The 12980-nt window shown below is 42.6% G+C and overlaps 1 protein-coding gene across 1 annotated transcript; it reads left to right on the plus strand.

Annotated features, from left to right (window-relative positions):
- The first annotated feature begins 1103 nt into the window (after positions 1-1103).
- On the plus strand, positions 1104-4238 carry LOC140262268 (uncharacterized). Its single transcript, XM_072356526.1, has 2 exons — positions 1104-1229; positions 1575-4238. The coding sequence occupies exon 2, from the start codon at positions 2754-2756 to the stop codon at positions 4236-4238; it is 1485 nt and encodes a 494-aa protein (XP_072212627.1). The 5' UTR covers positions 1104-1229; positions 1575-2753.
- Positions 4239-12980: the final 8742 nt, after the last annotated feature.

Raw genomic sequence — 12980 nt, forward strand, 5'->3', positions numbered from 1 at the left:
TCTGCTATTCCGGATGTGTTAGTATCACTTCCCAACTGAGGCTGAAACAAAAAAATGCTGAATATCCCCATCTTACCTCCATCATTCACCTCTATGCTCTCCCCATGCATATTTGTCAAGTTCTTTTGGTGAACTAAGAATATGACGGGGCAGGACTACGAGTGAGCACAGCTGAGAAAGGCATTGGGAGCTGGACATAACTACGTCTCTGCTCTTTTTAGCCAAAGGCATTTTTCAGCAGTTGTCAATATTTGTTCCAGCATGTTGCTTCACAGCGATAGAAGTCATTTTTCTTCATCTGTTTGGTACATATCTCTCATTGCGTTCATCCTCCCTCAGGTGTCACAGTTAAACAGTATTGAGAAATATAGAGGCAAATATGCTTCTCCACTGTCCACAGTTGATCATACTTTATGGCACCGCACAGTCTCTATGATATTAATATCAACATCAAAACCAATAATAGTAATAATAGTACTAATAATGCCTGACTTTTCATAGTGTTTTATGTAAGTGGATTCCCCTAGAACATTTCAAAGAGTGATCTTGAACTTCATTTCTATGGAAACTGAGGCAGTAAGGCAGAACTAAAACCCAGATCCAGTTCTGGTTTATAACCTGCTAATTCTTGTAGCACCTTCTGGAGATTTATCTGTAACTTGGAGGCTTTGGCATGCTTCTAAGATATAAATCCCAAGGAAAAAATAATTGGCATTAGTGTCCCACTTCATCCAGACTGCAGCTGCATGGGCTGAAAGAACTTCAAAAATTCCTTTACTCAGAATGAAGGATGTAGTCAGAGCTTTCTTTTTCAAGTTGCATTAAGATCCAGGCATGTAAAAACCACACAGACTCAGACACAGATAGTGGCGATTTGGAAAATCCATTTGAAAGTCACAACATTTGTTCAAGTTAGTTTCTCTGAAAGTGCCTTATTTTACTGAATCTAAAAAGGCCATTTTGAAGTTTTGTCTTGAATGTTTTCCTTTCTTTTACCTTTATGTCTGCCAGCAGGGAAGACTGGAGGGAGAACACTGAGTCAAGGATCTTCTTGGAAGTGTGTCTTCTGACTTTCTTTCCAGCTTTCTGCAGATCTTACTTTGCCTCTGTAAGAGGCCATGCCTTTTACATTACTGTCTCAAAGTCTGCTGAAATGGACAAGTTCAGGGAAGCCTGGCCAAGGTTCCAGAGACACACAGAAGGACAAGTCCAGGCAAGTCTGAACCACGGTTCCAGACCCCCTTTGTTTAAGGGTGACATGACAGATGACAGACAGATGACAGATGGACAAGTCCGGGAGCTACGAAAGGGAGATAAGATACAGATGAATGGCCCTTAAGTGGTCTTTTGTGTGGGCCTATCTCAAGGAAGAGGGCCATCTCCGAGGTATTCACAGGACTCTGACCCAAGCCTTCCAGAAATGTCCCGAAGGCTGGGAAGAAGTAGGATAAAAAGAGCATGGACAAACCATGGATTTAGGAGAGGTTTTCTGACATCAGATGCCTCTCTTCATGAACAAGGAGGTTGTCTGACATCAGATGCCTCACTACGTGAACGCCTGCATGCTGAAGAAGATGCATGCATGAAGAACTCTTAGGCATCTGGCTTCAGATTCCTCCAACGTCTTCCTACGGCGGACACCGGATTCACCTGGGCTTGCTGCTCGAGACTCTGCTCCGTGAGACCTCGCTGCCTCCCGATACCTCGCTGCCCTTTCTACCTCCCGCTCTGCGCTGCACCGATCTGCTGCTTGCGGCCTGACCCTCTGCTGCGGCTCTCCCCTGCGCTTGTTCCTCCTGGACCAACGAAACGACGTGCAACGGGACGCTGCTGCGTTCAGGAGGTGACTTTCCCCGCTTTCCGTAATTCTTGCCTTTTCTACCTTTCCTGTCGCCCACTTTCCCTTCCCCATCACCCTAATTTTGGTATCCGCCGCTCTCCCTTCCCCATCCCCTCAGCCGTCTATTATTCCCAATAAACTGGTCGGATCAACATTTGAATGTTTCTCTTCTTAATCTCACGCCGAGCATAATTTATCAAAAGAACCTTGCCTCACTCCTTAATTGGAGCGAGACATTTTTATTGGCGTAGTCGGCAGGATACTCGTCGTGAGAGTGTTGTCCTTCCAGTTTCTCTAAAACTTTTCTGTCTCTTTCTCCTGGAGTTGCAAGGAGCGATAAATTTGATAACTTTCTTTGACGTGAGCACCTCTCCAGGAAGACCGCTCCATATCCTGAAACTTTGTTGCTTTCTTTCTTACGTGTATACCTCTCGGGGACGTATAGATTAATTTTGACTATTTGCTTTTGTTTTATATGTGTGTGCCTCCCCGGGAAGACTATTTTGCATTGTGGTGGTTTAAGTATCTTGTAACGTACTTCGGGATTTGAAGTTTTGTGTGTGCGCCTCTTGGGGAAGTGAGGAAGTAATTTTATTTTGACGTGTGTGCTTCTCCAAGAAGTTTATTTCTTTTGAGAAACCTAGAAGGTATTTTTTAACTTGTGTGGCTTGAAGGTTGAAGTTTTTCTTCGTGGCCTGACAGGATAGCCAGGAGCGATTGAGGTGTTTACGCTTTCTTTGGAAGTGTTGATTTGAGTCTTTTGGTCTTTTGTGTAAGGGAGTGTTTTGAGCAGTTGCTGGTTTTGTTTTGCTAAGTGTTTGCCTCTCTGAGGAGATAAGGAGTCACCTCCTCCCTCAGCGTAGATTTCGTTGTAGATTTTGTTGTCTTTATAGTGAGTAAAAGTATATTCGCTATGGAAGGTGAAAATATGTTGTTTGATTTGCTAGAAAAGCATGCGTCTAGGCCATCGTTAACAGGGTTGGTCTGGGCACGAGAAAATTGGCATAATTTGCAGGCTGTTTCGGACCGTATTTGTGTTTTGCAACATGGGGCTCGTACCCGAGCTGGGAAAGGCAAATCATTTATTTGTGCGGTACTCGGTGCTGCTTTAAAAGCAGCCGTGGAGTTCCGAGACCAGCAGCTTAAGGCGGAAAACCAGACAATACAGTCGTTACAAGAAACGGTTAAAACAACACAGGAGCTTGTAAAAGCTCTGCAAAACCAAATTGGAAATCTAGAAGAACAATTGAATAGAGAAAAGCATAATTCGGTGTTGTTACAAACAGCTTTTAAGGAAATTTTATTATATAAAGATACGGGTGACACTGTTATCCATAGTGCACCACAAGAGAAAATCTATCCTCAGGAGGAATTGAGAGAAACAAAAGAAAGCTTTAATAATGAAACCCCAGTAGCCCCTCTGCGTCCTCTTATAAAAACAGAATATACCTTTGATAATGGTGAGGACCTTGATCCTCAAATGAATGTTAAAGAAATTCCTTTTTCAGCTACTGAACTAGCTAAATTGAAAAAGGATTTTAGCCGGTCTCCAAGAGAATCGGAAACGGAGTATGTATGGAGAGTCAGTCTAACTGGTGGAGACCAAATAATGCTAACCGAAAAGGAGGCTGAGGGTTATTGGGGGCCAGGAGTATTTTTAACTACTGGCAACAACCGTGCTCCCTGGTCCCTAACACAGAGGGCTGCTTACTGGGCTGGTGGTCTCAACCCTTTAGAAAGGGGAGACCCTCTTGCTATTAATGGGACAGTGGATCAACTGGTTGAAAGTGTCCAAAAGGCTGCCTGTCTGCAAATGATGTACGACAGGAAATTGCAGCCACGGCACGAATCTCCCATGATGATGCCTGTGGATCCTGAAAGGATGACTCCTTTAATTAGGGGGCTTCCAGAATCGCTGAAACCCATAGGTATACAGTTACAAGGTAAAATACAAGCCATGTCCCAGGGAGAGAGAGCTCGAACTGTTTTAGAAGGAGCTGGTACTTCAGGCTCTTTACAGTCTGGTTTTAAGGTATGGACATGGGGGGAGGTTGCCCAAGAGTTGATTAATTATGAAAGGAAATTTGGGCCCGTGGCTTCTACCAGTAAATTTGAGCCAAAGGGAGTAAGGCTTGCAGCAGCCACCCTTGCTCCTAGGCCACCTAGCCCGAAACTTAATAGAATGGAAAAGGTTTCATTGCCAGTAAGAACAGGTAGGCGAAACATTGCTCACAAACGTAATAGACTGTGGACCCTGGGCTGGCAAAAGGGTATTCCTCGAGATCTAATGAATGGACTATCAACAGATAGGCTCGAGATGCTGGTGACCAGTTGGCCGACTAAACTTGAGACCCTAGTTCCTAGTGTCCCCCCCCACAGTAACAGAAGAGATACCTGAGAAATTGGGAAACTAATTCCTTCACCCTCCTCAAGTGAGCTAGGAGGGGGGGGGGGGGGGGGGGGGGGAAGGGTGGATGTTTGTTAGAAAGCTCACAACAAAAGGAGAAGATTATCCATTTAACACCTTCTGTCCCAAGGCCTCACCACTCCTACCAGCTACCCCTGTGAGTCACAATACAGTTAAGCTGATAAACTAGGGAAACACTGGCCAGCCTGTGTCAATTGACTCAGCTAACCTGAGGACAATTCCCCTAACATTAATGAAATACCTTAACAAGAATCCTTGGAAGGCTAAGGACACCCCTAAAAAAGGAATGTAAAATATATTCTCACCGAATTGTTCTCTCGTTTTTTAATTTTATTAACAAAGCCCCAAAAGGGCAAGTTGTTGTCTTGTTTTATTTTTCAGAAGATTCCCGTGGGACACTGACTGAACAGAATGGCTTGTAGCTGATTTTAACCATTTGTGTTTTGTGACAGAAAAATTGAAGATGTGATCATGCTAGAAGCAATAATATTATGTTTTGGTTTGTTGTGGGTTGTGATTGATATCAGTCCTTGGATCTGTTAAAAATTCACAATTTGGTTCAGATTTTTGTTTTTTCAGATCATTCTGACTTTCTGGTACTTCCTGCACAGTGATATCATTCCTTCTGACCCCTTCTTTCACCCCTTTTGGTTAAACTGATTGTGATTTGCATGTAACTCCTCCATGGTGTTTCCAAATTATTAACAAATTGGGAAGTGAGCAATGGGACTCATCTAATATCTTTTAGATGTGGTCACAAAAGTAAAATTTATCATAAAACCCTTTGCACTGATGCTTTTCAGTAACACATCAGTTCAGGAGTTCCATCCAAAACACAGTTGTTGGAAAGTGTCTGAGTTTTGACAAGAGATGTGTATGTTTCTGGGATTACTCTTATGATTTGTGTTGTCGCAACTCTACTTTTTCTTCCATGTGTGATACCATGTTTATGTATTTTGTAACCTCATCAAGTGATGAGAAAGTCGAGCACATCCGTGAAACATTTGTAACCAAGCAGGAAACATTTTAATTCCCCTGCCCTCTCCTTTTTCCCTCATGCTTACTATCTTTCTCTCACCATCCTGGATCAGCAGTGGTCCATTTTTTAAGCAAACTTTGAGTCACGGGGTGGTGTAAGAGGCCATGCCTTTTACATTACTGTCTCAAAGTCTGCTGAAATGGACAAGTTCAGGGAAGCCTGGCCAAGGTTCCAGAGACACACAGAAGGACAAGTCCAGGCAAGTCTGAACCACGGTTCCAGACCCCCTTTGTTTAAGGGTGACATGACAGATGACAGACAGATGACAGATGGACAAGTCCGGGAGCTACGAAAGGGAGATAAGATACAGATGAATGGCCCTTAAGTGGTCTTTTGTGTGGGCCTATCTCAAGGAAGAGGGCCATCTCCGAGGTATTCACAGGACTCTGACCCAAGCCTTCCAGAAATGTCCCGAAGGCTGGGAAGAAGTAGGATAAAAAGAGCATGGACAAACCATGGATTTAGGAGAGGTTTTCTGACATCAGATGCCTCTCTTCATGAACAAGGAGGTTGTCTGACATCAGATGCCTCACTACGTGAACGCCTGCATGCTGAAGAAGATGCATGCATGAAGAACTCTTAGGCATCTGGCTTCAGATTCCTCCAACGTCTTCCTACGGCGGACACCGGATTCACCTGGGCTTGCTGCTCGAGACTCTGCTCCGTGAGACCTCGCTGCCTCCCGATACCTCGCTGCCCTTTCTACCTCCCGCTCTGCGCTGCACCGATCTGCTGCTTGCGGCCTGACCCTCTGCTGCGGCTCTCCCCTGCGCTTGTTCCTCCTGGACCAACGAAACGACGTGCAACGGGACGCTGCTGCGTTCAGGAGGTGACTTTCCCCACTTTCCGTAATTCTTGCCTTTTCTACCTTTCCTGTCGCCCACTTTCCCTTCCCCATCACCCTAATTTTGGTATCCGCCGCTCTCCCTTCCCCATCCCCTCAGCCGTCTATTATTCCCAATAAACTGGTCGGATCAACATTTGAATGTTTCTCTTCTTAATCTCACGCCGAGCATAATTTATCAAAAGAACCTTGCCTCACTCCTTAATTGGAGCGAGACAGCCTCTTCATCTTGAGAACTGTTTAGATGGAGTGCCTTGTCACAGTGGGAATGAAAGGACATAATTTTGTGAGGAGCAGTGGGGAGTGGATCAAGAGGAAGATGTGGGGATGAAGAAGTAGGGAGAAAGGCTCAGCCAAGGCAGGAGTCCACCACTATAAAGATCAGCAAGGACACTAAGACACGCACTGTGTACAGGGGTGAGAAAAAATGATTTCATATGAGGAGAGGCTAAGTGAGAAGAATCATTTAGGTGTGAGTGCATGCCAAGAGAATGTCTCTTTTGTCTCTTAGTGCAAAACCCCATGCCCCATTACAGAGAGCCTCCATTACCACTGGCGATGGCATTGGAGAGGCAGTCAGAGCTCTCCCTCTCACATCCTCAGGCAACAATCTTGCTCCTTTATACAGGCTCCCATATCAGGCGTCTCATTTGATTGAACCTAGAGTCAGATCCAGGCCCAGCAACAGTTGTCATCACCCTCTTACCTGTTGTCCATGTTTGTCCACAATCTGCCACCACCAGCAGCAAATTTTTCTCTGTTGCAAGGTCAGGAGAAGACAAGCAGTGCTTCCAGATGTTACATTCACAGCTGAGCTAGGGCAACTGCTTTAGTGATATCACTGAGATGGGCAGCATAAGACCTTTTAATGGGCACAGGGTTAGCCAAATCTCCCTCCTTGAACAAGTTACCCTTCTCTGACTTCTCATCCCCCTTCTTAGCCTTGGCTGCAGGTGTTTAGGTTTTTTAGTTGTAGGTTTCTAGGCTACAAATGTTCAAGTTGCTTTTCACAAATTCTGTGGCAAATCACAGCAAAATATGAGTCAACTGTTAAATCTGCTGCTCTAGGTCACTGTGTAATCAGCTTGAAGAGAGAGACACAATATGAAAGCTTGTTGTTTACATGTAACAGGTAGTGTTGATGTGATTCCAGCAGGTTTCACAGATATTGTTTGCAGGAACGATGAAGACTGCAAGTCAAGACACAGATCTGGCCTGAAGACAAATTCCTTTTTCTTCTTCACTGACTGAGACCAGACATTTGCCTTTTTGTTTCTTTAACGCGCCAGGCTGGTTTTGTACCCATCTAACATTTTAATTAAAATGTCATTCGCTACCTGCTAAAAAACTTGGCAGACACAAACTAGAACTGTTCTATCATCGTGCTTGACAAAAGCAAGCCAGTTTAGAAAACATTTTAAAAGATCTTTAGTCAGTTTGTTGAAATCTAATTGCTGGGAATGGCAACACATCTACACTTCAACCAGTACATTTCACTACCACTAAGATCATCTAGTCCAACCATCAACTCAAAGCGATGGATGAAGTGAGAGACAGAGGTATTACCCAAGCCCTGCTAGTGCTTAAGCTGCCAGACACCCACATGTACTATATTAGGGCTCTTGTCATTCTCCCTGATCTGCTTTTGGGCTATGCTACGTCTCTGTGCCACCCTTTGCTAATGATCACTGTGCCTAGATGAGGTGGCAGGAATGAACACCTGCCCCACCTTGACTGCTCTTTTTCATGCATTTTTTTCTCAAATTGGTCATGAAAGTCAGCTTGTCTCAAGATGCTGGACAGTGAACTACTGATGCCAAGACCTAAGCATATGTTCCCTCCAGCTGCCTCTACTACCTGCGCTGAGAAGGAGACAGCACAGTGTCTGGAAGGAGCTGACTTTTTCATGGCTCAGTCAAATATCCCAGATCATCATTGATGGTAAATAGTTTAACTCCACTGCTACATATTATGCTGGATATTCAGTGTACTGCTCTATTTGCACCTCATCATGGCTGTATTTTCCTATCCTTTTCTTGGTCTAGGTGAGCTATATAGGTTAGAGGAATCCCAGAGAATTTATAGGCCAGACTAACCTGGGAGATAAGCCACCACAGGTCCCCCAGGCTCCCCCCACTTTTGAGTGCTGGGTTTTAGTCAAGTTTCTCCATGGTGTCTAAGATCCTTTCAAAGTACAGCCACATGAGTTCTCATTACTGCCACGGAGCCTCTTTCTTTCTCTCTTCCTGGAAGTCAGCTTCCCTAGCTAGCCCTACAGCACAACAAGATCTGTCTGCTACGAAAAAGTTTGTTTGCTTCTCCTTTTATCCATAACTTCTTTATCACCTTAATTCTTTACACTGTCATTTTTTCCCTTTCACTGAGATTTCCCAAAGTCCATTTTTTTGGGGGTTGAACTGATATCTTCAGCTCAGATTCATCCATGCAGCACGCCTATTGCTCAACCAGGATGCAAACATTATGTTATTACATCGTTTGTTTCTTTACCATCTTTCAGACAGCGTGAGCCATATCCGTCAGGAACCCTGCACACCCAGAGCAACTCTGTACAGAGAGGCATTTGATGTGCAATAATTTCAGTTATTCAGAAATAATAAATTGTGCAAAGATAGATTTCTCCCATCTCATCACAGAAACAATTCAGTTAAAATCTGACTGGGGAGGTTTAAAGTAGATTGATTGAGTTCAGAGCAAAACTGGACAGAAAGGCAGTCCAGGTTGCAGTTGAACTGCCTTTCTCTTTTAGAATAAAAACACAAATACCTCCATACAGTGAGGGGAGATGTTATTAGAAATCTTGTATTTTTATAGATAGGAATGGATTTTTTACATAGTTGGCCTAGTCAAAATGAGAGATGAATACAAATTGCAAATCAACTCCTGAGCTATAAGAATTGGTGTAACCTTCTGAGCAATAACTGATTGTTTAGGAAGCTCAAATAGAGTCACAGTGATGTTTCTTCCAGCCTTATTAAGCATCACAGTTGTCATATTAAACCAATGATGTATGAGGATTTACTTATTGTAATGCATTCTGGAGACAGTAGCTGGAGAAGCGATACAAAAGCAAGTCAGGCTGAAGACTGGATTTATTTTCTTTTCTTGCTCCCTGAGGAAAGTATTTCTCTCTTTTATTTCGCTAACATCAAAGAGTGTCTCAAATCCCAATAGAAGCAGATCTTCTCCTGAAGCTAAATCTCTGGGATCTAAGACTCCTTCCCCTTCAATGAACCATAAAAAGCCATTTTGGATACAGCTGGTGTTCTATGTTTTCACTTCCTCGGAAGCAATGGAAAATTGTTAGTACTTTGCTTATGGTTAGCTAAGGAACCTAAACTCTTTTCTAAGCTTTAAAAAAACTCTGTTGGAAGATGTGTTTGGTGGTGTTAGTAGCCATGCAGCAGCATGAGCTTCAGTAGTTCAAAGATGCGTAGAAACATGACACTTAGAACCCAACTGAGGGAGATTCAAAGGGAGTAATAGGATATGTGCATTGAAGAAAGCCTGAGAGCTCTTGAAGGAGGAAGAACAGATAGCAGGAAGAACAGATAGCCGATGTTTGATCATTCAATATTTATACTGTTTTCTAATCTAATATATAATTAGTATATATATAAAATATATAAACATATAATGTTAATATACTATTATATATAGCATAATGGATTTGATAGATGAACCATATTGGATAGATCAGAGATCAGCTGGTTGGCCACATTCAAAGGGTTACAATCAATGGTTCAATATCCGAATGGATATCAGTAACAAGAGGTGTCTTTCAAGGGTCTGTACTGTGGCTAATACTATTTAATATCTTCATTAATGATATAGATAGCAGAATTGAGTGCACCCTCAGCGTGTTTGCGTATGACACCAAGATGAGTGGTGTAATTTTGGTTGCTGTGGCAGAGATTTCACAGATATATCTAGTAGCCACTAATTCCTATATTCCAGTTTATGGTTCTGTTAAAAGGAGATAGGATATGAGCTTTGCTGTTCATCCTTCTCTCTCCCGTGCTTGAACCACTGGTGGGAGAATCAGATCAACAAATTACTTCTTGCTGAAATTTAAGTCTGTCACTTCTTGACCATGGGCACAGAGAAAAGCTTCACCTCTCCTTTATGTCAGTTTTGTTGAAGAATTTCCTTCATTATTCCCACTTTTACCTAAGAAACTCTATATCTTTTAGTCTTTCTTCTAGTCTGTGTGTGTCACACTTATGACTGCTATCATTACATTCCCCTGGTTATCCTCCCATTGGTCCAACTATCTTACTTGAGGGTTGATTTCAAAAACAGACACTGGATGCCATCTGGGATAAGCAGGAGAATGAACGCTATTGTCTTGCAGACCATTCTCTGGCTGACATGTCTATGCTGTTGGATACAGCACAACGTTTCTGATGTATGCTGGGCTTGTTCACTCTATTGCATAACAGTTTGCTTGTTCTGCTTTGGGAAGGAAGCTGAAGTCAAAATGAATTATCAGAATTTCCTTGTTTCTCTCTCTTTTCTTTTTTTAACAGCCAGTGCTTGTCTTGGCAACTAAAAACATTTTTACACAGCTGTCATACATCACTATTAAGAGTGTTGCAACCGTGAGCAGAACTAAAGCTTTGCAAAGCCAGTATGCTTCTTCTGTGTTATTTTGCAGATGTGGTCTTTGTCCCCTGGAAGAGAAGTGATTGCCAACACAAAATAGGCTCCATCTATACTGTGCTTGGGATATGTCCAAAGAACAGACCATTGTCCCTGGGGATTATGTTAGAAGCTGTGTTATATCCATACTGTTGAAGTATCAGCATTCCTTGGAGCACAAGGTGTGTCTATATTACCTACTGTCAGGAGACTTACAGAGATCTACCTGATGTTATTCATGCCCAGAGAATATGCAGCTGCTCCCAACCCACTGGGGAAAGCTTGAGGACTGCTGAAATAGCCTCAGAAGACAGCAATAGCCTGAGCAAGCAACACCATGTGCAACGTGTACACAGAGCTTCATATAAGATGTGGAATCCAACATCAAGATTTTTTTAGGCTATGTCGTTTGTTTTCAACCAGGAAACAATTTTACACTGGAGCTATCATTGAGGTGAACACATATATGCAGTTATAGCTGTCATGATAAATAAGGTCATATTCATGCTGTATTAAGTATGATAATAAATCTAATCAGACTGAAGAAGGGAGAAGTAGTGCACTTTTCCTTTCTTGAATGTTTCCAGATCCTACAGGTATTTTAGAGGTCTCTGGAGGAATAGAACTTGTCACAGTGTAATAGTGGCCTGCTATTAGATAAATACCAAGACAGGCGCTGCCAGGCTGTCAGGAGGTTATTAATGGAGGTTTACGAATGCTCTCTGAAGTCATTCTGAGTTAAGCACTAATGTGCATCTTGTCTTGACAGCTCTCATACATTTGAACACAACTGGAGAAAAATGAGCTCTGTTTTGTTTATCACTCATTTCAGCATTGCTTAGCGTAGGCTTTCCAGGTATCATAACAGACTTCATGAGGGGTTGATATATATTGCTGGCTCAAAATTAGAGGCACATAACAGAGCTTTTTGTCAAGCTGTATTACAGAGCAAGGTTTGTTGTGTTTTACTGTTGTGATTGTTCACAGCATGGAAAAGATGCAGTCCTATTTGCGTACTTCCTAATCACCTAACAATGCAGTATATTCTCTGTGCAACATGTTATGAAACACATTAAAGACAACAGGAGCTTACACCTGATTTTCAGACCTTGTGCCTGAAATTACCTCTGAGGTGGCTTCTAGCAATCCTAACACTGGCAAGACAAGAAGCTTAAAAATTGTCAATTCGTTACTGAAAGGAAAGCAAGGAGCTCAAAAATTGTGTTTTAAAAATAATGAAATACGAGACTTTGTTCTTTCTAGCAAAATGCTGTGAGTTTCATTTTTCTTGTAAGAAGGAAGAAAAAGGAGAGAAAAACAAAGGGAGAAAGAGAATGTAATTCTGATGATATAATGCCAGCAATTGGAGGCTCACCAAGTACTACGATATGGCAATATATTCCTCAGAGTTGAAAACATTGTGCCAGACGTGCAGAAAGGAGCACTTTTGCTGTCATCTCCAGAAATTAGTGATTTAAAAAGAAAGTCGAATCTTTGTAAGAGCCTAGATACGTAAAAGTTGGATTGTTTGGACAGATAGCAAAGGCTTTAAATGAAAAACACAGTCGTAGTCTGCTCCCCTGGAGTCACTGAAGGATAAAGAAGCCTCTTGGGAGCTCACTTTAATCCCTTGGAGCCCAAATCAAACCCAGGGACTGTGCTTCTCTCCAGCCTTTTCAGAGTAGGGGTTTCAAATCCTTCAGTTTTTAGACACTTTAAATTCTTTATACTGGATATAAAGACCCCCAAGAGGCACATTTCCATCTATTAACTCTAGGCAAATTTCCATTAGTTGTGTTTTGGGGACACTGATTTGGTGAAGTATAGTGAGAAGAACATTTTGTCCTTCTGTGCTCTGCCCACCAGCGATGGAGGGGAGAGAGAGGCATGGCCAGGGTGTTCCTTTACTATGATGTTTCACCCATCAATCCCATACAGCATCTGTCATTAAAAGAGAAGGAAAGCATTCTGTAACTTCAGGAAGAGGACTATTTACCACTTGTTCATGATCAAGACTCTCATGTTTTTGGGAAGCAAATATTAATGAATTTAATTACCAAGAAACACAAAGGAAGTGGCTTTACAATGTGCTCTGGCTTCTCCTTCACCCACAGTGTTTACCTGACTCATCTCAACATCTTCAGCTGTCTCTTGGGCTGAAAAACAACTG

The sequence above is a fragment of the Excalfactoria chinensis genome, chromosome 1 (genome assembly GCF_039878825.1).
Source record: "Excalfactoria chinensis isolate bCotChi1 chromosome 1, bCotChi1.hap2, whole genome shotgun sequence".
NCBI lineage: Eukaryota > Metazoa > Chordata > Aves > Galliformes > Phasianidae > Excalfactoria > Excalfactoria chinensis.

Excerpts from the sequence above, each read along its gene's own strand:
- LOC140262268 (XM_072356526.1), top strand. The coding sequence starts at position 2,754 with ATGGAAGGTGAAAATATGTTGTTTGATTTGCTAGAAAAGCATGCGTCT.